General features: G+C 41.8%; 1 protein-coding gene across 1 annotated transcript in view; it reads right to left on the bottom strand.

The window, feature by feature from the left end:
• phldb1b (pleckstrin homology-like domain, family B, member 1b) overlaps positions 1-25,713 on the bottom strand; it is an 88,556-nt gene that overhangs the window by 52,933 nt on the left and 9,910 nt on the right. Inside the window, 4 exon segments of the mRNA XM_070436773.1 lie at positions 5,806-5,931; positions 20,340-20,510; positions 24,091-24,177; positions 24,180-24,213. Of these exon segments, the coding sequence (XP_070292874.1) occupies positions 5,806-5,931; positions 20,340-20,510; positions 24,091-24,177; positions 24,180-24,213 (418 nt within the window).

Raw genomic sequence — 25,713 nt, 5'->3', positions numbered from 1 at the left:
ATAGTATGCTTACTTACTTTATCGTGTTCTTCTTATTTTTATATCTTGTGTGTTTTTGTTCTACCTTGTTATTTTTTGTATTACATTGTTAATGATTACTGCTAGTGATGCACCGATATTACATTTTKGGGCCGATACCGATATCCAATATTTTCCTTGCCAAAAAACCTGATACCGATAACCGATATTTACAATTTTAGCTGCCTTTTAAGCATTCTAGTACAGTTAAATAGTTAACACACACACATGGACGCAGCAGTCTAAGGCATGGCATCTCAGTGCAAGAGGCATCACTACAGTCCCTGGTTCGAATCTAGGCTGTATCACACCCAGCCGTGATTGGGAGTCCCATAGGGCGGCGCACAATTGGCCCAGCGGCGTCCGGGTTTGGCCGGGGTAGGCCGTCATTGTAAATAAGAATAACTGACTTGCCTAGTTAAATAAAGGTTACACACACACACACATACACACTAGAGGTCGACCGATAATGATTTTTCAACACCGATACCGATTATTGGAGGACCAAAAAAAGCCGATACCGGTTAATCGGCAGATTTTTAAAAGTTGTATTTGTAATAATGACAATTACAACAACACTGAATGAACACTTATTTTAACTTAATATAATACATCAATAAAATCTATTTAGCCTCAAATAAATAATGAAACATGTTCAATTTGGTTTAAATAATGCAAAAACAAAGTGGAGAAGAAAGTAAAAGTGCAATATGTGCCATGTAAGAAAGATAACGTTAAAGTTCCTTGCTCAGAACATGAGAACATATGAAAGCTGGTGGTTCCTTTTAACATGAGTCTTCAATATTCCCAGGTAAGAAGTTTTAGGTTGTAGTTATTATAGGAATTATAGGACTATTTCTCTCTATACGATTTGTATTTCATATACCTTTGACTATTGGATGTTCTTATAGGCACTTTAGTATTGCCAGCGTAACAGTATAGCTTCCATCCCTCTCCTCGCCGCTACCTGGGCTCGAACCAGGAACACATCGACAACAACCACACTCGAAGCAGCGTTACCCATGCAGAGCAAGGGGAACAACTACTCCAAGTCTCAGAGCGAGTGACRTTTGAAACACTATTAGYGCGCACCCCGCTAACTAGCTAGCCATTTCACATCAGTTACACCAGCCTAATCTCGGGAGTTGATAGGCTTGAAGTCATAAACAGCGCAATGCTTGAAGCATTGCAAAGAGCTGCTGGCRAACGCATGAAAGTGCTGTTTGAATGAATGCTTACGAGCCTGCTGCTGCCTACCATCGCTCAGTCAGACTGCTCTATCAAATCATAGACTTAATTCTAACATAATAACACACAGAAATACGAGCCTTAGGTCATTAATATGGTCGAATCCGGAAACTATCATCTCGAAAACAAAACGTTTATTCTTTCAGTGAAATACGGAACCGTTCCGTATTTTATCTAACGGGTGGCATCCATAAGTCTAAATATTCCTGTGACATTGCACAACCTTCAATGTTATGTCATAATTACGTTAAATTCTGACAAATTAGTTCGCAATGAGCCAGGCGGCCCAAACTGTTGCATATACTCTGACTCTGCGTGCAATGAACGCAAGAGAAGTGACACAATTTCACCTGGTTAATATTGCCTGCTAACCTGGATTTCTTTTAGCTAAATATGCATTTTTAAAGAAATATATGATTTTAAGAAAGGCATTGACGTTTATGGTTAGGTACACGTTGGAGCAACGACAGTCCTTTTTCACGAATGCGCACTGCATCGATTATATGCAACGCAGGACACGCTAGATAAACTAGTAATATCATCAACCATGTGTAGTTAACTAGTGATTATGATTGATTGATTGTTTTTTATAAGATAAGTTAATGCTAGCTAGCAACTTACCTTGGCTTCTTACTGCATTCGCGTAACAGGCGGGCTCCTCGTGAGGCAGGTGGTTAGAGCGTTGGACTAGTTAACCGTAAGGTTGCAAGACTGAATCCCTGAGCTTACAAGGTAAAAATCTGTCGTTCTGCCCCTGTACAAGGCAGTTAACCCACCGTTCCTAGGCCGTCATTGAAAATAAGAATGTGTTCTTAACTGACTTGCCTAGTTAAATAAAGGTGTAAAAAAAAAWWWTTTTWAATCGGCAAAATCGGTGTCCAAAATGACCGATTGTTATGAAAAATTGAAATCGGCCMTAATTAATCAGCCATTCCGATTAATCGGTCGACCTCTAATACACACACACCACACTGGCCAAAATGTTATTTTGTTGGCATTTAAGTATGTCCCCATTACCAGTAAAACATAATCAAAACCTATTTCTTTCACTTACTTGCTGTGCTATTTCATTGTTCATTTGTTCAGTCGTTTCATTCTCAACCAGGATTCTATGGAACGCCGTTTGGGTCTTTGCGTGTCAAAAAAGAAAACAATGACCAGTAGATAACACTATTTGATGTGTCAAATAAGCGTGTTGACTAATTTAACGCGTCCATTCATTTTTTACGTATTTATTACACTATCACTTGTATTTCATGTCACAAAGATTCATCTATACGTATGCTATGATGCTGGTAAAGTTGTTTCACGCACCTACAGTGCTGGTCATTAAAAAAAAGCCAGTTAGCTCATGGATGCAAACAATGTTCTTCCCCAAAAACATAGCAAAACGACATCATCTGTATCAGTAGCAATAGTTAGCTAGCTAACTATATAGCTAGGTGTCATCCTCTAAAATAACCCTAATTTATAAGACCGTTTTTATTTGATTAATGGTGGTCGGACCCATCTATGTGACGCTAGCCACAATAAGGATTAGCCACAATAGTGGACTTTGTGGTTAGCCTTCAAAATAAACGTATTGCATAATTCTATTTGTATTTATTTGCATCACTGTCAATGACATACTTTCATTTTGAAGGCAAACCACAAATTCCAATATTGTTCCTAATCCTTGTGGCTAGCTTCACAACACATAGCCAAGTCCGGTCGAGCCACACTAGCCAGATGAAGCTAGCTGACTGCTTATAACGTTATCTTGGGCAACCGGGTTAAGTATCTGGCTAGCTATTTATTTTCATAAACTGAAGTTAATTTTCAATAGGCGAACAACAAGTGGCAACCTAGCTAATACTAATCATTGCTAAGAATAATGAAAATGACTGCAGTTTCTACTGGTCATTGTTTTCAGGCTGGTTGTATTGGTGCTAGCTAGGTACCAAGCTAAAGCTAGCTACCCCAGAAGTTGCGGTCGAACAGATGGTTTATTACCAACGCAGTATTGTAAACACATCGTTAGTGGCCGGTGTTTGCTTGTTTGCAGACTTTTTTGTACAGCTTTGACAATGCTACTGTACCTTTTTTGACATGCGAAGACACAAACGGCGTTCCATAGTATGTATGTCTTGAAGCTAATAGCAGTGACGCTATTACTGTGTAACTCCAGTAGGGCAACATCTGAAAAATAGCGCACTTGGTAGTGTGTACCGGTGCTCGACCAGTCGGCGAAAGCCAACATCACCCACGACAGAGAACGGTTGATTGTCAAGGGCAATGAATTAATTGCATTATCTTGGCTTTAATGGATTTCACCTTTTGAGTTGTCTCGCTGAAATGTTCTTGCTCTTTCAAATGACTGCTCGACTTGTTGACTGCTCGATCCACACAGCAAACATTGTGGGCTAGGTTATGAATGCTGTGTTGCACGTGTAGCGCAAAATTTTACGTGGCGTCATTACGGCATGTACCTACATTATATAGGTATGCACGTCAGCTTTGACATCGGTTTTGCACATCGGCGTTAAACTAGACATCGGCCGATACCGATGTTGGCATTTTTAGCTATGTTCACCGATATATTGTGCATCCCTAATTACTGCATTATTGGGGTTAGAGCTAGCAAGAACTTGAAACTACTGTGAAATCATACTGTCATTCATACTTAATTTAATAATATGCCTAGGCTATATAGTAGTGAGTCTTCTAGGTTATCTAAAAGGTGATATTTCCTTGTCTAATGTCATTTTTACTGCATAGACAATGAACCAATGGATTTTGACTACATCAAATAACAGTTGTGGAATGTGTAAGCTATATCAGACTTTTTAGGCAGAGCCCAACCATTTGAAACGATGGGATATTAAGATGGACGCGATGTGGCCAGGAGATAATTAAGATAGAGAAGGCATTTAAATCCCCTGTTAACCTAAACTACACAGGGAAATGGTGCGGTGCAGGAAAGTTTGAGGAAACACACAGGAARTGGAGATGGAAGATAGTAGAATAGGGTAGAGGTTTAAAAATAGAAACAGTAAAAGATACCCCTCAACTTAAAATAAGCAGTGCGTAGCCAACAAAGCTGTCTGCCTGGCTAGCATATGAATGAGCCTGGTAGGAAATGTGTCAGAGCTGCTCACTGAGGGTGGCTAAAGAGACTAGTGCCTGTCAGAACTCTAACTACTCTATAGGCCTACTGCAATGTACGATATGTGAGATGGGTTACCAAGTAAGCACTAGAAATTATACTCATAAATCAGATCTAGCAACCTTAATGTGACACACAATAATACACAGTTTAAGTACGTCAAAGGTAAGAACAGACCCTCTCCAGTGACCACACCAAAGAATGCACATCTAAGGAGAAATCAAGCCTTTTTAACAACAGCGGAAAGCATTCATTAACAAACCAGGAAGTTCAACACCCAATATGTATATGCTCCATACTTATCACCGGTGGCACATCGTCAACGCTCAATAAAAATAAGGAAATAACAAGATGCTGGGACAGATCCGCAAGAATCAAATCAAAGTTTTTGTCACGTGCGCCGAATACAACAGGTGTAGGTAGACCTTACAGTGAAATGCTTRCTTACAGGCTCTAACCAATAATGCAAAAAGGGTATTAGGTGAACAATAGGTAAGTAAAGAAATAAAACAGTAAAAAGACAGGCTATAAAAGTAGCGAGGCTACATACAGACACCGGTTAGTCAAGATCCCCCAAAGGCGGCCAAGAAGGGGAAACACTGTCCACTGTGCCTGCGAGGAGAGGACAGGGCAGGGCTAGGCAGCTGAACACTTCTGCCTAGAGACCCAGAGAGGAATGAGATGCTCATAAATCATGCATGGTGTGAAACCAGGGCCAGCAGGCTAGGCAACCAGGGTTCTGTTGCACCCTGTCTTCACCAAGGCCGGAAATGGAAAGGCAATAAGGGGCCTTCTGTGGCGTGTGAAACTCAGCACCTGTAAGGGAGCTGCCTCCTTAGCCACGGTAACAATCTGAGCCATTAAGCTGTGTGGAGACACAGGAACAAGGACCTTGGTGGAGGAAGTGTAGTTTATTCAGTGTATTTTCATTTGACGGGGTATTAAAAATGTCTTTAAAATACCTTGCTTTTAACCCTTTGCTTACCTTTAGATTTACCCCAGTAGTTTATATTCAACGTGTGTCATTGCACTCTAACGTTGGTCGCTATAAGCTGACATCGGCCATGTATTCTGAGTATTACGCAAGCTTTGTATTTGAGATGGTTCAAGTGAAGTGCTCACAAAATGTATCTTGTAACATCCAGATAGACATCTACATGAGATTTTCTGCTTATTTTTTCAGCAAATATTTTCGGCTAGTTCATACACCGGTAGGGCCTATACCTTGAGTGTGTCATGACAGTACTATATTACCTGTGACAGTACTATATTACCTGTGACAGTACTATATTACCTGTGACAGTGCTATATTACCTGTGACAGTGCTATATTACCTGTGACAGTGCTATATTACCTGTGACAGTACTATATTACCTGTGACAGTACTATATTACCTGAGTGGATTCTGTAGTTCCCACCGGAGCCCTTGCTTCCCCCTGGCATCATGCTCTTCATCCTGAACGCCTCCTCTGGGTGGTTGAAGCGGAAAAATACTGACTGGCCAAAACACAGCATACAGCCTGTAAAAGAAAACATGGGAGGTTGAGAAAGCAGCATTTGTAAGGGGGGTGGTTCAGTGAACCATGCTTGCATGATGAGTAACTTTGCCTGAGACCTAAAGACTTGCATTAACTCCCCAAGGCCAGGCTTGTCACATTGATATCTGTCATCTGTATCTTCAGTTCATCAGCTTTAGCTTCAACTGATGTTGCCTCTGTAATATATGAGTGAAACACATCAAATATAAGTCTGGACAACGTTACTGGAAATATACTTGATCTTTTCAGCATCAGTTATTGCAAGTCACTGGGGTCTGGCAGATTGATAAGGTGGTGAAGGGTTTGATAGACATTGCATAACAACAGGATATGAAAAGGCAGGCATGGCCTGTAACTCACTTCTATGTAAGCATTGCGCATTGTCTTGTGAGTGAAGACCATATATTTAGTTTGATCTCTATGGAAAAGACCCTGTGCTTGTAGTGCCTATTCTGATCCACTTAAAGCCTTGTTTGAAAAATCTGAAACATTCTAATTCAGTCCTGTATGCTACTAACTAAACGTAATCAGGAGAAAGCAAAGATTGCTACTGTACTGTCCAAATATAGTCCCATTGTACAGTGAATAGCTGAAAATATATTTTAGATTGAGATAGAGGGTGGTCTGTTAACTGATACCTGTCATCAGCAACCAGAGAACCTGGGGTAAAAAGGCTTTCATGGAAACCTTTCAATCAGAGCACCATCATTGGGTGAGATCCAGATGCACCCTATTCCCTTTAGAGTGTGTTACTTTTAACCAGGGCCCATAGGGCCCTGTTCAGAAGTAGTGCACTATATAGGGAATAGGATTTCACTTGGGATGCATAGAGTGTGTACAATGTAGCCAGGTGCCTTTTTATTCCATGGCAGTSGGGAAAAACAGTTGATTACTTCACAGGCTCTGACTGGACAGGACGTGATTAGGACACAAACACAGGCACAGCTGAATTACCGTGGTAACTATCACATCAGTGTAGGGAGACGAGATGATGCCAATGCAGCGGAGAAGCAGATTTTTTTAAATTATGTCGACAGAGTTGAGCTTAGCTTTAATTGTTTGACTAATGGGAAAATTTGAAAAGTTGCATGTCCTTTCTATTATATATGATGTTTATGTCCACATTTGGTAATAAAATATATGAAATTAATGTCTCTGGAGAGGCAAACATAAAAACAAGTGATGTGATGGGTAGTACTGAGACGTATTACATTTTATAACAGTATTACTTAAGATTGTAGAGGAGAGCGCCACATCAGCTGAATATCTGTCTGTACATGCTCTCTGTTCTTCTTCAGGAGACAGAGGTTGTGCGTTTTGGCAGGCCTGAGTCACAGCCAAGGAGAACAGAGGCATGGCTTTGACCTGTATCAACACGATTAGAGGGAGGGAAAACTCAATCACGCCCAGTGTCAGACCCACCCTTCAAATGACATATCCCCGGGCTACAGCCCGCACACACTGTAAGCCAACTCAACCTCACAACTCATTGGCTATTCAGACAGCACACACGCGCTGTACAAACTTGATCCAAAGTATTAATAGCATAGATGTTGCATATCATACCATCAGGGTCATATAATAGCAGGAAAACATGTAAAAACTGCAACGCGAGGAAGAAAAACGCACTGTTATGTGTGATTGCAATTACTTGTATGTGGTTGTATCTGACACCACAAATTAAGTTCCATACGGGAAAATAAAATAAACTCTTTAAAAGTATGTAGTCTGTGCAGAATGCAGATACGAACTGTGAATGCAGAACTGTATCGGTCAGCCACAGCAGAAAAATCCTGTCAGGCTAACATGGCCTTGTTAACTTTCCCCAATACAGCTGTACAGCTCTATTGGAATACAGGCAGTGGACGAAGAAGCATTATACTTGGTTGCTGATGTTAGAAGAAGGAGACTGGTTCTCCTGTTGTTTTCATCACACGCTGAACTTGCCATTCACTGACTGTTTGCCTCTGTTCTGCCCTTTTTCTTTTCCCCTTAGGGACTGGTCCAAAGATCTCGGCAACCGAAGGACCTTGTGTGCCTCTGTCTGTGGCTTCTGGTGAGGGTTAACTAAAAGTGTCTGCTGCACCAGAAAAAAGCACACACGCACCCACAAACGGACATACATTAAAATCAGATCAAATTTGATTTGTCACATGCTTCACTAAACAGGTGAAATGCTTACATACGGGCCCTTCCCGGCAATGCAGAGATAAAAAAAAAGAGAAATACTAAAAAAATAATAACACAAGGAATAAATACACAATGAGTAACGATACACACACACATTACATACACATGCCTGCGCACACACCACAGGCCCAGGGCAAAGGGGTAACGGTGCCCCATCCTGCTGCCTCTACAGCTGAGCAGTGACACGACAGGCCATCAGGGACCAGACAGGCAGGATGAGACAGCAAACCACACAAAGAGCTGCTCGTTTACACCATTTCCAAGCTACAGCAGTGTGTGTGTGTGTGTGTGTGTGTGTGTGTGTGTGTGTGTGTGTGTGTGTGTGTGTGTGTGTGTGTGTGTGTGTGTGTGTGTGTGTGCTCATAAGCCTATAACCAGGAGTGGACAACAGAGTGAGACAACACACTGGACAAGCACAGGCATCAAACTGGGTCTGAGTCAAGGACATGACAAGTTCAAGAATTTCCAATCTCTCTCAACTAACAACCATTGAATAGCTAGCTAGGGCGAACCTTGAAATATGACTCATAAGATTAATTCAGTTCTGATCGTTTTTCTTTCCTCAGAGGGAGGAGAGCAAAACCATTACATCTAGCCATGGACTGGTGGTTGATCATATCAATGCAAGGAAAATATTGCAAAATAACCGTATGATTTGTTGAGTGTGAGTTAGTGTACAGACAAAAACATTCTGAAGATCTTCCTACAATACAACAGCTGCATAAATGGCTAGTCAGCAGCCACCTGCAGTGACAGGACAGGGTCATTATCTGTGAACCACATCAATGTCAATTAAGACTCATCAACTCAGCCATTACAGACCTAATTATAGTGATGGATCCCTTGGCATAGGGGGACACTAATCAACAGTATGTGACTATGGATTTAACACAATTTGCCATGGGGCAAAGAGAAAAATATATAGTTTTATAGGTAATCTCATGCTATTCCACAGATTTTGAGGCTAAGAGAAAATGTTGCTATTTTAAAGCTAATTTCCTGCAATTCTGCACATTTTGCCATGGGGCAGAGAGGAACATGTGCATTTTATAGCTTATCATGCTATTCTATACATTTTGCCATGAGGCTGAGAGATTTAGCATTTTTAAAGATTAGAGGTAAAATATCCAGTACCAGTCAAAAATTTGGACATACCTACTCATTCAAGGCTTTTTCTTTATTTTTACTATTTTATACATTGTAGAATAATAGTAAGACATCAAAACGATGAAAGTGTTAAACAAATGTATATTTGAGATTCTTCAAAGTAGCCACCCTTTGCCTTGATGACAGCTTTGCACACTCTTGGCATTCTCTCAACCAGCTTCAACAGTCTTGAAGGAGTTCCCACATATGCTGTGCAATTGTTGGCTGTTTTTCCTTCACTCTGCGGTACAACTCATCCCAAACCATCTCAATTGGGTTGAGGTTGGGTGATTGTAGAGGCTAGGTCATCTGATGCAGCACTMCATCACTCTCCTTCTTGGTCAAATAGCCCTTMCACAGCCTGGAGGTGTGTTTTGGGTCATTTTCCTGTTGAAAAACAAATGATAGTTCCACTAAGCGCAAACCAGATGGGATGGCGTATTGCTGTAGAATGCTGTGGTAGCCATGCTGGTTAAGTGTGCCTCGAATTCTAAATAAATCACAGACATTGTCACCAGCAAAGCACCTCCACACCATCACACCTCCTCCTCCATGCTTCACGGTGGGAACCACACATGCGGAGATCATCCATTCACCTACTCTGCGTCTTACAATGACACGGCGGTTGAAAAATCTCAAATTTGGACTCATCAGACCAAAGGACAGATTTCCACCGGGCTAATATCCATTGCATGTGTTGCTTGGCCCAAGCAAGTCTCTTCTTCTTTTTGGTGTCCTTTAGTAGTGGTTTCTTTGCATCAATTTGACCATGAAGGCCTGATTCTCGCAGTCTCCTCTGAACAGTTGATGTTGAGGTGTGTCGGATACTTGAACTCTGTGAAGCATTTATTTGGGCTGCAATCTGAGGTGCAGTTAACTCTAATGAACTTATCCTCCGCAGCATGAGAGCCAGTTTCATCATAGTGCTTGACGTTTTTTCCGACTGCACTTGAAGTTCTTGAAATGTTCCAGATTGACTGACCTTCATGTCTTAAAGTAATGATGGACTGTCATTTCTCTTTGCTTATTTGAGCTGTTCTTGCCATAATATGGACTTGGTCTTTTACCAAATTGGGCTATCTTCTGTATACCACCCCTACCTTGTCACAAACGCATTAAGAAGGAAAGAAATTCCACAAATTAACTTTTAACAAGGCACACCTGTTATTTGAAATGCATTCCAGGTGACTACCTCAGGAAGCTGGTTGAGAGAATGCCAAGAGTGTGCAAAGCTGTCATCAAGGCAAAGGGTGGCTACTTTGAAGAATCTGAAATATAAAGTACATTTTGATTTGTTTAACACTTTTTTGGCTACTACATGACTCCATATTTGTTATTTCATAGTTTTGATGTCTTCACTATTATTCTATAATGTAGAAAATAGTAAAAATAAAGAAAACCCCTGGAATGAGTAGGTGTGTCCAAACTTTTGACTGTGTTACCTTTTTTTTTGCTCAATCTGATTGGGTGGACCTGGCTGCCCAGTGGGTGGGCCTTGTTCTCAGTCCTACCACTGCCTAAGCCCGGGGGAAATTCCCTGACTGGAATCATAAATTAGATTAAGCACGCAGGTCTAATCAGAATACGGGACACATAGAATAGCATGCTGTGATTCTCGTGCCTTGTTTTCATAATTAACTATCTTTCACAACAAATAGTAATTGAGTGAGTCAATACCATTAGCAAGATCCCCAGGCAATCACTATGCTGGAATTCAATAAATCTAGCAGTCATCTGTTGCAGATATAGCTACTGTACAGAGGAATAGATAAATGGAGAACGTCTTTAGAGACATAAAGATTGATCGATGGTGGTAACACATTGAGCATGAATCATTTGCATCTTGTCATCAGACTTACCTGGATGTGAACATGTGTCTGGAGACTGGAGGCTTCCATACTTAACTTAATCTCTTAATTCACAATTTCTCTGTATTAAGAGTAGGGCCCAGAGTATTTCCAAACCATTTGACCTGACCGGGGAATACTCAGGGCACTAAGTAATGAGCAACCTACTAAGACCTGAGTATAAATTATTGATATGATAAGTGATTGTGTGGATGCTGCTAATATTTTGGCATCACAACACTGAAGTGTGAGAGGCCTCCCCTATGTAAAAACCCTCAGGTTGTGAGCTCCTCACTGCAGCACCCCCCTTCACCTCCATGCCCTTTTCATGCTGTCCCACCATGCGTATGTCTAGGGGCTCCCCTCAGCTTATTTCTACTGAGACCAGACCACGATTATACCAAATCAGAACACAGAGATACCTAACCCAACTCCCTAGGTGGTCCATGGAGATCTCCACTAGAGCACTTCCATAACATTGTAGGGGTCACATTCCCATTGGACATTCCCTAGTCAATCACCTTTGGTTAATCATAGGAGAGGACAGAGTATAGGCAGTGTGGGCACTAAACCAGTGACAGGGTTGTAGAATAGATCCTTGGGTGATCATGTTCCCCTATAGGGATCTCCACTCCAGGGGCAGACTGGCCATCTGGTACTTCTGGCAAATGCCAGTTGGGCTGGTCCATTTTTAGACCAGTTGGTCTGCCTAACATTTTTTTTGGGGGGGGTATCATTAGCTGGCTAAAAATGGCGCGGTGTGGGGGCCTCAAGGAAAATAATGGGCAGGTGTGTTACATGCTGACCACACCACTCGCGTTGCGTGCGTGAGCGTTGCAAAATAAATTTACACATACATGTCATTCAATCATTGCACCCACACCGCTCACGCGCGCCAATGAGCGTCTGTATTGCCATGCGCTAAAATAGAAGTCAGGGAGTCCCATAGGGCAGCGCACAATTGGCCCAGTGTCGTCCGGGTTAGGGTTTGGCGGTGTAGGCTGTCATTGGAAATAAGAGTTTGTTCTTAACTGACATGCCTAGTTAAATAAAGGTTAAATTAATAAAATAAATAAAACATGTAATCCCTCCATATTTCTTCAGCTCTCCTCAGACTTGAAGTGAAGAACCCTTTCACCAGAGACAAGCATCTCATGGATTCCAATAAGAGCTGGGATTAAGAGCAATATTTCATTACTCTGTTCTGTAGAAGGCTGAGCTTTAAAAAAACTCACCTCTGATCTCCAAGCAGCAAGAGAGTGCAACGTTTATTCAAGTTCTTTGCTAAAGCGACCTGACAGTAAAATATGACACGTTGCCATTTTTATAATTAAAATTCATGACGTCATTTGGGAGAGGACACGGTTCAATGGTAAATGAAAAAAAAACTTCACAGAAAATAATGAATTGGGGCTGTTGGAAGAGAACGGGACTGGCGGCTGAGCAGCCAAGATCCTCACAGTTAATCAGCGAGATTGATTCTCTCAAAATCGCGAGGCAGAGTTCTCCTTTACCACTCCATTAATGGCAGAAGTCATTGGGTTCTCATCACAGTGAGTGCACTTTGGGAATGGCTCCAACGTACATCTTTCTTATCTCGTATGGGGCTGTCTCTGCAAGTTACCATATTCATGTTATTCAATTACAACCAAAAAGTGAACCATGTAGCCTACTCAAGAATAAGACTTAAGAGAAGTCAACGGGTGATTTGACATTACTATATTTTCAATAATCTAAACCGAAAAGCACAGATGAGGTTGTCTGAGATGGGTGTGGATATGTCTTTACTTCAAGGGCACTTTGACACAACTAGAAGTGACACCAAAGAGCACAGAGCATCATTCCCTGAAAACACCTTGGCACTGGCAGGGATTCAAATCTCCAGGAAATTACAGACCCTGTTCTGCAAGGACAACAGCATCACCTCAAGAGATATTCTTTCATGAAAAACTGGTAGATGAAAGTAACCATAGGAGAAGGTTGGGTTGGCATACCTGAGGGGTACTACATTGTCTTATATCACGGTAGTGTCACATTTAGACCACATTCCCTGGAGTTAAACCCTTGCTTGAACCTTGTCAAGCAACAATATGAAAGCATTTTCATATCATCATTTTAATGTAGTATAGCTAGCCAAAAATATCTTCATTATTAAGCCCTGGAAAGTGAGCCATTGGGACCACTGAAATAAGATCTAGGAAACTTGGCTGATAGCAAATACTTGGAATTGTGATAACGTGAGGGCATGTATGAAGAATAGAGATCAACTGAGTTCCAGTTGGCTTCAACAAAGAAAGACTCCCTTTGACCCTCCATCTGTGACTAACCTGAACTTCTATGAGATCAAATGTATACTATTAGTTAACTATTTAAGCTTTGACAATTTCACGTTTTACTGTTTCATCATAAAACACAGAAGACCCGACACTAAACCTAGAGTGTCAGACATCTCTAAAGCAGAGGACATACTGGACAAAGGGATGCCTAAAAAGTAAGCAAGACAGTTGCCATGGCATTGTTGTGTTTTACTGCTTAAGGAAAGGCCAGACACTTTCAAGCTCACCAGTTAATCACTCAATGCTTTAGCCAATGCAGAGGACATAAAGTGCAGCCACACATACCAAAAGATAGAGAGGAGATTCACAGGAAAGCAATGGAAGTTCATCTGAGAAGAACAAGTTCTCATATGTCCATTCTATTTTCACCAACATAACTGAGTTGGATGTCAGAAGTAGGATGTCAGCCTACTTCTTAAAGAGGGTAAAGGTAGCCTATACAGCAATACCCGATGACAAAGTACATTTTAAGCTTGTGAATAATAAAATGAATGATGGCGTCAGTATTTTGGTAAGATACACTGCTGTTAATTTGGTGCTAAAATAAGTATAACACAGTCAACCATCTACAGTATATCATGTGGCATTTGACACCACCGATACGGATTTCAGGCTTCCTCTTCATATACTTTCATCATTGAGAAATGTATTCATTAACATTTATCCCAGATACAGAAGGTGGCAGATAGTTTCAAGATATTGTGAGTGGCATAATGAGGTGTGAGGGAGTCTAGTAACAGATGTGCACTGAACGCACTCTCCCCCTCACCTCCTTTTGCCAGAACATCATAAGACAATAAATACTCCTGCTGGTCATGTCAGTGAAACAGATGGCTATGGGTTATTTCTCTATCCATGCTATGTGTACGTGGCCTCACAAACAGAGGAGTCCAGGTCCCACCAAACATGAGCAGGAGGATATGGGGCTCACCGAGCTGAAAAAAAGGAGGGAATTGTATGACAGCCTGATGCTTGTTTGCAGAGGGGGTGCACCTTATGTCTCTTTACTTCCTATGCATACAATGGGGGTCAATGCAATGTGTCAGAAATGACAGAATGTTGGACGGGGGAGTTTTGAGTGGGCTTGCTAATATGAGAATAGACTGCATCTAGATTCTACACAGGGTTAACAGCATGCTTAGGTCACATCGACCAGGAATAGAAATGTATCCCGTAAACAGGCATCCGGTGACCATGACAAAATGAAAAGGGATCACTGCAGTGTCATAGTGGGGGATCTGGCTAGAGATTTCACCCTTGTATGTTTTACTGTCTGTAAATTGAACTCAAGTGGATGAGGAAGTTCAGTGGAATAAACAATAATATTGCAGAAATATGAGATAAAAGTCATCTTAAAAGTTGACAAATATATATATAAATTACAAACAAAACAATCACATATTTTGTGCGGAACCAGCGTGATGTATTGCCATTACTCAATATTAATACAAAAGATCAATGTTATTTTACTGGTGCAATGGTGCAGGTACATCATATTTTTTACAATATCAATATACGTTATTGAGAATACTTTGTATCATATTTGCATGATTCAAGATTAGGGTAAAATGTATACTTTGAATGTTACAATGTTATACCTACTGTATAACGTCATCCATCTACTATAGCGAATCAAGGGACTCGCTTTCGGTTTGTGGGCCACAATTGATGATTAAGCAATTGCAAAAAATTGGTAGATACAACACACAGTTGAAATACTCTACAGCATACACATTACCTTTAATTCTGAAGAAAAAAACCTTACTTTAAATCCAAATGAAAGTCCTCTTGCCCTCCGCTGTTAACATCGCAGCTGCTCCTTTAAAATGAGCCACGTGTTTTTCCTGAACGGCAAATAATTGTTGAAGAACGAGAAAGCTTTAATGCGTGCTTGTCTTGACGACTCTTTTGTTATGATAATATTTATCAGTATTCTTCCACAGGCTACTCATATAGGTTACGTTATGTTTTCACAAAGAGCGCTCTCCACCTGCCTTCTAGTGGAGCCAGCAGAAAAGTTAGTTAATCCAACGCGTAGAGATGCAATCCATTTCAGTGAAATATTTTGCGTTACAATTCGTTGTTGTCCATTGTTCCTTCCAACGCAGCCTCGTGTATTGCCCTATTTCACAGTCAGTCACTAACTATCGCAGTAAGCTACACGCGCATGATTGTTTCACGGTGACTCCTGGCAGCGGGAGAGATGGTTGGTGTTGAAACCGCAGCTGTCTCCGAAACAGGCTCAAACTAATATCCACACCAGAGAGAAAGAGAAAAGGGGTTGGTGTAGTGTAGGGGGGGGCAGTAACCCTGAGTCAGAGCTCCTTTGTGCAATCCCAAATCTGTGTCTCTGAATCAACCTCACCCATTTCCTCCAATAGTAGTTGTGTATCCTCTGAGTCTGTCTGACTACCAGGTTAGTCATGGCATGAGTATGGCCAAAAGTATGTGGACACCTACTTGACAATCTTCTCATTCCAAAATCATGGCCATTAAGATGGAGATATTGGAACATAGCTGTTGGGACCTACTTCCATTCAGCCACAAGAGCACTAGGGAGGTCGGGCACTAATGTTGGGTGATTAGGCCTGGCTCGCAGTCGGCGTTCCAAATTCATCCCAAAGGTGTTCGGTTGGGTTGATGTCAGGTCTCTGTGCAGGCCAGACAAGTTCTTCCACACCGATCTCAACAAACCATTTCTGTATGGACCTCGCTTTGTGCATGGGGGCATTGTCATGCTGAAACAGGAAAGCGCCTTCCAACAAAATTGGAAGCACAGAATCATCTAGAATGTCATTGTATGCTGTAGCGTTAAGATTTCCCTTCCCAGGAATTAAGGGGCCTACCCCGAACCATGAAAAACAGCCCCAGACCATTATTCCTCCTCCACCAAACTTTACAGTTGGCACTATGCATTAGGGCAGGTAGCATTCTCCTGGCATCCGCCAAACCCAGATTCGTCCGTCGGACTGCCAGATGGTGAAGCGGGATTCATCACTTCAGAGAACGCATTTCCACTGCTCCATAGTCCCCTGGTGGCTGCTCGGACATGGAAACCCATTTCATGAACTCCCGACAAACAGTTCTTGTGCTGACGTTGCTTCCAGAGGCAGTTTGAAACTCGGTAGTGAGTGTTGCAACCGAAGACAGATGATTTTTACTCGGTACGTGCTAAGTCCTGTTCTGTGAGCTTGTGTGGCCTACCACTTTGCGGCTGTGCCGTTGTTGCTCCTAGATGTTTCCACTTCACAATAACAGCACTTACAATTGACCGGGGCACCTCTAGCAGGGCAGAAATTTGATGAACTGACTTGTTGGAAAGGTGGCGTCCTATGACGGTGCCACGGTGAAAGTCACTGAGCTCTTCAGTACGGGCCATTCTACTGCCAATGTTTGTCTATGGCGATTGCATGGCTGTGTGTCGATCTTATACACATGTCAGCAATGGGTGTGGTTGAAATAACCAAATCCACTAATTTGAAGGGGTGTCCACATACCATGTAGTGTATTTAAATCTGGGTAAGGACTCAATGAATTTGTAGTTCACATTTGAATATCATACACTCAACTTAAAGCAAAGTCTCTATTCTCTTCACAGGACAACTGCTTTGTCAGAGAAAAATGTATACACTGTACCTTCTGAGATGAAAATGACTGGATTCAGTCAATTTTTTTATAGCCTACCACTCACCCAGAAAAAACAAGGAGTTTCTGCATCCGGAATGACAATAGCAATGCGGACATAGCTTCCCCTACACTTTTCAACGATGCTTGTTACATATGACCGACACACTGTGTCAAAGATATCGACTATCAACTCATCTCTACATAGTATTACACAGATTTGGAGTCAGCTTAATCAATGACACCACCCTGATCTTAAAGTTATTCTTGACCAGTACAATAAATTATATATATATATATAATATAGAAATAAAATTATTCCCTCAAATCATTATTTCACCTTTCACCACCAGGGGTAAAAGGGCATCTGTTGGAGTAAGAGGTGTGGAATAAAAATAGCTATATCCCCGCTCAGATTTACAAGACAATCCAGGTTGGGGGACACCAGGAGATAGCCAGTGTCATCATTAGCCTCCAACTGTTAGCTCTCTCGCTACTGTCAGAAAATTGAATGTACTATTGTGTACCTTAGTAGCGCTTCCCTTCCTCCTCTTTTTACAAAATCTTATTTACATTGACGGCCTACCCCGGCCAAACCCTAACGATGCTGGGCCAATTGTGAGCCCAGCACCATCCGTCCATGTATATACGTATATATATATATAAGGTACCAGTCAAAAGTTTGGACACACCTACTCATTAAAGGGTTTTTCTTTATTTTTACTATTTTCTACATTGTGGAATAATAGTGAAGACATCAAAACTATGAAATAACACATGGAATTTTATTTTATTTAACTAGGCAAGTCAGTTCTTATTTACAATGCCAAAAGGCCTCCTGCGGGGACGGGGCTAGGAATAAAAATAMATTCAATAAAATATAGTACAAAACACACATCACGACAAGAGAGATCACACAACACTACATAAAGAGAGACCTAAGACATCATGTACTAACCAAAAAAGTGTTAAACAAATCAGAATATATTTTATATTTGAGATTATTCAAAGTAGTCACCTTTTGCCTTCATGACAGCTTTGCACACTCTTTGCATTCTCTCAACCAGCTTCATGAGGTAGTCATCTGGAATGCATTTCAATTAACAGGTGTGCATGGCTAAAAGTTAATTATTGGAATTTCTTTCCTTCTTAATGTATTTGAGCCAATCAGTTGTGTTGTGACAAGGTAGGGGCGGTACACAGAAGATAGCCCTATTTGGTAAAAGAACAAGTCCATATTATGGCAAGAACTGCTCAAATAAGCAAATAGAAACAACAGTCCATCATTACTTTAAGACATTAAGGTCAGTTAATCAGGAAAATTACAAGACCTTTGAAAGTTTCTTCAAGTGCATTTGCAAAAACCATTAAGCGCTATGATGAAACTGGCTCTCATGAGGACCGCCACAGGAAAGGAAGAGCCAGAGTTACTTCTGCTGCAGAGGATAAGTTCATTAGAGTTACCAGCCTCAGAAATTGCTGCCCAAATAAATGCTTCACAGAATTCAAGTAACAGACGCATCTCAACATCAACTGTTCAGAGGAGACTGTGTGAATCAGGCCTTAATGGTCAAATTGCTGCAAAGGAACCACTACTAAAGGACACCAATAATAAGTAGAGACTTGCTTAGGCCAAGAAACATGAGCAATGGACATTAGACCGGTGGACATCTGTCCTTTGGTCTGATGAGTCCAAATTTGAGATTGGGGGAGGAATTGTGATGATGTGGGGGTGCTTTGCTGGTGACACTGTCGTGATTTATTTAGAGTTCAAGGCACACTTAACCAGCATGGCTACCACAGCATTCTGCAGCGATACGCCATCCCATCTGGTTTGCGCTTAGTTAGTGGGACTATCATTTGTTTTTCAACAGGACAATGACCCAAAACACCTCCAAGCTGTGTTAGGGTTATTTGACCAAGAAGGAGAGTGATGGAGTGCTGCATTAGATGACCTGGTCTCAACAATCACCTGACATCAACCCAATTGAGATAGTTTGGGATGAGTTGGACCGCAGAGTGAGCGAAAAGCAGTGAACAAGTGCTCAGCATATGTGGGAACTCCTTCAAGACTGTTGGAAAAGCATTCCAGGTGAAGCTGGTTGAGAGGATGCCAAGAGTGTGCAAAGCTGTCGTCAATGCAAAGGGTGGCTACTTTGAAGAACCTCTAATATAAAATATATTTTGATTTGTTTAACACTTTTTGGTTACTACATGATTCCATATGTGTTATTTTGACTTGACAGAGAGAACTTGTTGCGAAGGGGAGTGACTCGTGATACATCAGAGAGAGTGTACTTTGTTACAAAATACAGCACTGAAGCAGATAACATTAAAATAATCATTAAAAACAATTGGGGAATCATCCAAAGTGATACTCTACTACGCCAAGTCTTCCCAGAGCCACCAGTCTTGAGCTTTAATAGATGTCCTACCGTAAATGACAAATTAGCTCACAGCTATCTTCCTGGTGACTCTCAAAAAACTATACCACAAACCCAGGGGCTCTTTTAAATGCAACCATTGCAGAAATATTGCACAGAAAAAACATTTTGTTGACACAGCTTCTAAAATGGAGTATCACATCAAGCATTTCATTAACTGCAAAACCACTCATGTCATCTATAGATTGGAATGTCCACAGTGCTAGGTGTTCTACATTGGACGAACAAAGAGACGCCTTCAAGACCGCTTAGCAGAACACAAGTACACCATAGGGTAGGCAATGAAGACTACCCCATGGCAAGGCACTACAAGTAGAAATGGGGACCGTCTTGAACAGCTAAACCAGAGGGAAGGTTCTTGGATTTACAAACTACAGGCAACTAAGTACCCTGGTATAAATTAAGATATGGATTTCTTACCTTTCCTGTAGGGTTGTGATAGGTCTATTTATTGTCATCTAGTGGACATTTTGCTCCATTGCCCTCAGCTATGTTTAGACTGTTGTTGTCCATGTTTACTGTGTTCTAGTGTACTATGGAATAGATGGCTCTCCTATTCTTGGCATTTTGCCCAGTTTCCCTTCCTCCTATTTTTTTCCTACGCATTATTTCATTGTTTGATGTCTTCACTATTATTCTACAATGTAGAAAATAGTACAAATAAAGAAAAACCCTTAAATGAGTAGGGGTGTTCCAATGTTTGACTGGTACTGTATATACAGTATATACAGTATATAGTAAACAAATACTCCTTGCCATTGAGGTTCATTTCAGCGAGTCAGTTTGTTTGTAAGGAGCCATACCTTGTGACAGGCGGACCGGTTTGGTGACAGGAAGCCCGTCTGTGGCACACTGGTTCCCACAGGGGTGGAGAGTGATGATCCCTGCCCGGTTCTCTATGTAGCAGTGCTGGGCGGCAACTCCTGGGCCCTGGATGCTGATGTCCATCGCCCCATGGCCCAACGTTGTCCTGCCTTTAGGAGCAACACACAGAAGAGTATGAGCAAAATATGGACACTGTAACTGAGAGATTCTAGCCTGGTGGTAGCCTGATCTGTTCATACAATAAAAGGAGTTGGCTAAAGAAGTACTAAAATATTACTGCCAGGCTAGAATGATCCCTCAATGTTCACAGAAGCAGTCTCATCAAACTATGTTGCAAAGAGAAGAATGTGGCTGTATGTTGACTGTGGCTGTTTGTGGCTGTAAATTGACCCTCAACTACAGTGTTTTACTTATTGTGTACAACGTCCATGTTGTTACTGTATAATGACAAAGTTACCTATTAATTAAGTGACAGAATAACTTGCAAGAGAAGTGAAACCCTGAAAATAAGTGAATGATTACGTAATCTTGTTTCATTCTGGTTTAATCCGTTGTACAAGTCTTTGTAACTCATGGCGAGAGTCAATGTCATATCCAGCAGTCATTCATTAAACTAGGCAGACATGCTAAATAGAAATGCTTTGTTGCTAAATCACATTCCACCCTCCACAACCCCCTCCTTCCGCCCAACACGGACCCTGTCCAGCCTCATCTCTACTGGGGCTCCAGATAAGAGGAGAAAACCCAGTGGAACGTCACATCACAGTGCAACACGCATTCTCATCCTCTCTCCCCCCTGGACCAAGGCTTCCTCCCAAATAGCACCTTAATCCCTATAACGTGCATTACTTTTGACCAAGGCCCATAGGGAAAAGCTGCCATTATATAGGGTATCTGGTGTCATTTGGGATGCAGCTTTTTCAGTGCATTCCATACCCAACTTCCCGCAGAACTCCAGACAAACCGAGAGGGGCTTGGAGAAAGGAATTCCCCAGATGAATGGGTAGCAGTGGTGGACATTGCAGGAGGTGGGGTGGGGGTACTAAAGGGGTGTTAGGGAGGGATGGTGGTGGGGGTTGAGGTCAGGGCCAAATTGTGGTGTAGATATTGGGGGGGACGAATAGTAGACAGAGGGTCCACGGCCACTGGGGACATTTTTTGGGATATATTAAAACACATTTCCTGCAATTCTACAATTCTACTGAGGGCAATGATATGACTTATTATGCATCTCTTGGGTTTTTTGCAGTGTATATGGAGGGGTATTTTGAATACACAGTATAAGTGGAAGGATAACTGAAAGGCCTCCCCCCAATCTTTGGAGGGGGGGACAGCTAACCTGCATTTCAACCCATTTTGCCATGGGACAAAGAGAAAAATGTGCAGTTTTATAATGCCATTCTACACATTTTGTAATGAGCCTGAGAGAAAATGTTGCAGTTTTAAAGCTATTTTCCTGCAATTCTACATATTTTGCCATGAGGCTGAAAGAAAATGCTGCTGTTTTAAAGTAACTGTGTGGCTACCCAATGAGCATGAGCTACCCAATATGCACCGGGTCCATTGTTAGCAAGGTTCCATCGGCCCCATAGTGATGAATGACATTGTTTTGATAGCTACGTTGCTCAAGATGGCTACATTAGCATCAAATATGGGTAGCTACCGCGAGGGTATGGACTTCTGTTAACGTTACGACATTATGTCCTTGCTAACAATGGACCCTGTGCAAATTGGGTAGCCCGTGATCATGTTACCCAAAGTAATGAACTACTTCCGAGATGGGGGCGAAGGACATTGTGTACCGGTGTCCTAGCTAGCTAGCTACTTCCATCGTCGTAATGTTAACAGAAGTTAAACTCTTGCGGTTGCTACCCATAGTTGATGCAAACGTAGCCACATAGTAATTCGTCACTATGGATCTGACAGAACCTACAATGGACCCTGTGTATATTGGGTAGCCGCATCTGGCCAGTGAAAATCTCACTTTTAAAAGTTAATTTTCTGTTAACTCATACCCAAGTAATGTTGTTGACTCATCCCATACTCGTATTTGTGTCCAAAGCATAAATTGGAGAGAAAAACACTTCAAAAACCCCACCTCAAACTTGTATCTCAAACAGACTATTTAAAAAATGCTTGCTATTTTCTCATAGAGGATGATGTCATCCTCCTAAGGAGGAAGAGCAGGCCAATCAGTGGTCTACTCACATTAATATTTTGTTGTTGTTGGGGATCGCCCACACCATTCCAACACAGAAAGTTGCTTTAAATTATTTTTTATTTTTTTTTACCTTTATTTAACTAGGCAAGTCAGTTAATTAAGAACAAATTCTTATTTTCAATGACAGCCTAGAAACAGTGGGTTAACTGCCTTGTTCAGGGGCAGAACGACAGATTTGTACCTTGTCAGCTCGGGAATTCAAACTTGCAACCTTTCGGTTACTAGTCCAACGCTCTAACCACTAGGCTACGCTGCCGCCCCAGGATTGTTTTAGCATCATTAATTACCATTTTGCTGGACAACTGGTGAAAGGAAGGAAAACTATTTAACTTAATTATTGGTAATATTTCACAGAAATCTGGAAACATTGGACAGTTACATTAAAGGTCGACTTTGGGCAAAAATGCAAAAATAACGGTTTTATTTACAATTTTTATTTATTACATTTTTTATGTATTTTTTTTTTTTAAATGCATGAAATGACCTGGTATGATGGTGCATTGATCATACCAGGTCATTTCATGCATTTAAAAAAAAAAAAATGAGTGAATAAGATATTTAGCTACAGAAGTGCCATTTCTTACTGGTCTCTACTTACTCCATCCAAAAACAAATCCTGTGAAATTACCTCAACACATACTGGAGAAGTTACTGGCTACCTACAAGTGGCTAGCTTAGCTAATGACCTAGCTACATCGGTTGCGGTGTGCATGACCAGAATGACACATCGATAAACCTCCAAGGGCACACCCCATTTCTGTTTGAAAATTGAGAAAGAGGAGGAATTGGACAGTTTTTCGTGCCCAAAGTCGACAATTAAAGAACATTTCCTGCAATTCTACACATTTTGCCATTGCTTATGACGTATAATATCTGTGGGGGCCCCCATTTTTTAAAATTAATTATTGGGGGGACGAATCAACCTGTTCTGCCTTCGGGCAATTTCACCTATGGGTTGAGGGTTATGGTGGGGGGCTTTCAGAGTGCTGCCCCCCCCCCCCCCCTGTTTGTCACATGGTTCCGAAATAGAGGTGACAACAGGGTCAGAGCACAGCCTATTCAATCCTGCTGGGACTGAGGTGTGTGTGTGTGTGTGGTGTGTGTGTGTTGTGTGTGTGTGTGTGTGTGTTGTGTGTGTGTGTGTGTGTGTGTGTGTGTGTGTGTGTGTGTGTGTGTGTGTGTGTGGTGTGTGTGTGTGTGTGTGTGTGTCGTTGTGTGTGTGTGTGGGGGGTATAGCCAATAGAGGTTATAGTGGTACTGAAGTCAACACTGCAGGGTGAAGGAACAGCCACTGTCAGTTTTAGGCTCTGGGGCTGATGTGTGAGCATATGCATGTTCCTGTATTATGCGCTCCATTAGTGAGTGTTGCACGCAAATCCTCACTATTCAAAAGCACACATGAAAGATCAAAAGAAGTATAAAGACCAACCAAATGCTCACGCCTCAGAGTAACTCAATTTCCTTTACATTTCACTATTGACATTTGGATAGAAGAAATATTAGCTCACCTTCAGGAAGGGGCAGCAGATTGATGGCCGTACTGAGACGGCCACTGCCAGGACTGACCAGATGGGGGCGCTCTGCCTGGACCTTCAGCCCTTGCCGCTCTCAAACAGATCCAGTGGCGTGCTCTATGAACAGAAAGGTCACAGACTCAATTATCAGTCTATTAACTCCATTTGGCCTCACATGGCAGTCTACAGTGCATTCGGAAAAGTATTCAGACCCTTGACTTTTTCCACATTTTGTTACGTTACAGCCTATTCTAAAAATGGATTAAATCGTTTTTTTTCTCATCTACACACAAATACCCAATAATGACAAAGCACAAGCTTGGACACCTGTATTTGGGAGTTTCTCCCATTTTTCTCTGCAGATCCTCTCAAGCTCTGTCAGGTTGGATGGGAGCGTCGCTGCACAGCTATTTTCAGGTCTCTCCAGAGATGTTCGATCAGGTTCAAGTCCGGGCTCTGGCTGGGCCACTCAAGGACATTCAGAGACTTGTCCCGAAGCCACTTCTGCGTTGTCTTGGGTGTGTGCTTAGGGTCATTATCCTGTTGGAAGGTGAACCTTCGCCCCAGTCAGAGGTTCTGCGCGCTCTGGAGCAGGTTTTCATCAAGGATCTCTATTTACTTTGCTCCCTTCATCTTTTTCTTGATCCTGACTAGTCTCCCAGTCCCTGCCTCTGAAAAACATCCCCACAGCATGATGCTGCCACCACAATGCTCCACCGTAGGAATGGTGCCTGGTTTCCTCCACATGTGACGCTTGGCATTCAGGCCAAATAGTTCAATCTTGGTTTCGTCAGACCAGAGAATCTTGTTTATCATGGTCTGAGAGTCCTTTAGGTGCCTTTTGGCAAACTCCAAACGGGCTGTCATGTGCCTTTTACTGAGGAGTGGCTTCCGTCTGGCCACTCAACCATAAAGGCCTGATTGGTGGAGTGCTGCAGAGATGGTTGTCCTTCTGGAAGGTTCTCCCATCTCCCCAGAGGAACTCTGGAGCTCTGTCAGAGTGGTCACCTCCCTGACCAAGGCCCTTCTTCCCCGATTGCTCGGTTTGGCCGGGCCAGCTCTAGGAAGAGTCTTGGTGGAACTTTTTCAATTAAAGAATGATAGAGGGCTCTGTGTTCTTGGGGATCTTCAATGCTGCAGACATTTTTTGGTATCCTTCCCCAGATCTTTTCCTCGACACAATCCTGTCTCGGAGCTGTACAGACAATTCTTTCGACCTCATGGCTTGGTTTTTGCTGTGACATGCACTGTCAACTGTGGGACCTTATATAGACAGGTGTGTGCCTTTCCAAATCATGTCAAATCAATTGAATTTACCACAGGTGAACTCCAATCAAGTTGTAAAAACATCTCAAGGATGATCAATGTTAACAGGATGCACCTGATCTCAATTTCGAGTCTCATAGCAAAGGGTCTGAATACTTATGTAAATAATGTATTTCTGTTTTCTATTTTTAATACACTTGCAAAAATTTCTAAAAAACAGTTTTTGCTTTGTCGTTATGGGGTATTGTGTGTAGATTTACGAGGACAACTTTTTTTTTAAATCCATTTTAGAATAAGACTGTAACATAACAAAATGTGGAAAAGGGAAGGGGTTAAGTTGTATGTTAATGA

Source organism: Salvelinus sp. IW2-2015, linkage group LG4p, assembly GCF_002910315.2.
Source record: "Salvelinus sp. IW2-2015 linkage group LG4p, ASM291031v2, whole genome shotgun sequence".
In the NCBI taxonomy this organism is placed as follows: Eukaryota; Metazoa; Chordata; class Actinopteri; order Salmoniformes; family Salmonidae; genus Salvelinus; species Salvelinus sp. IW2-2015.
Note: the sequence above shows the minus strand (reverse complement) of the source record. Positions and strands in the feature narration are given on the sequence as shown.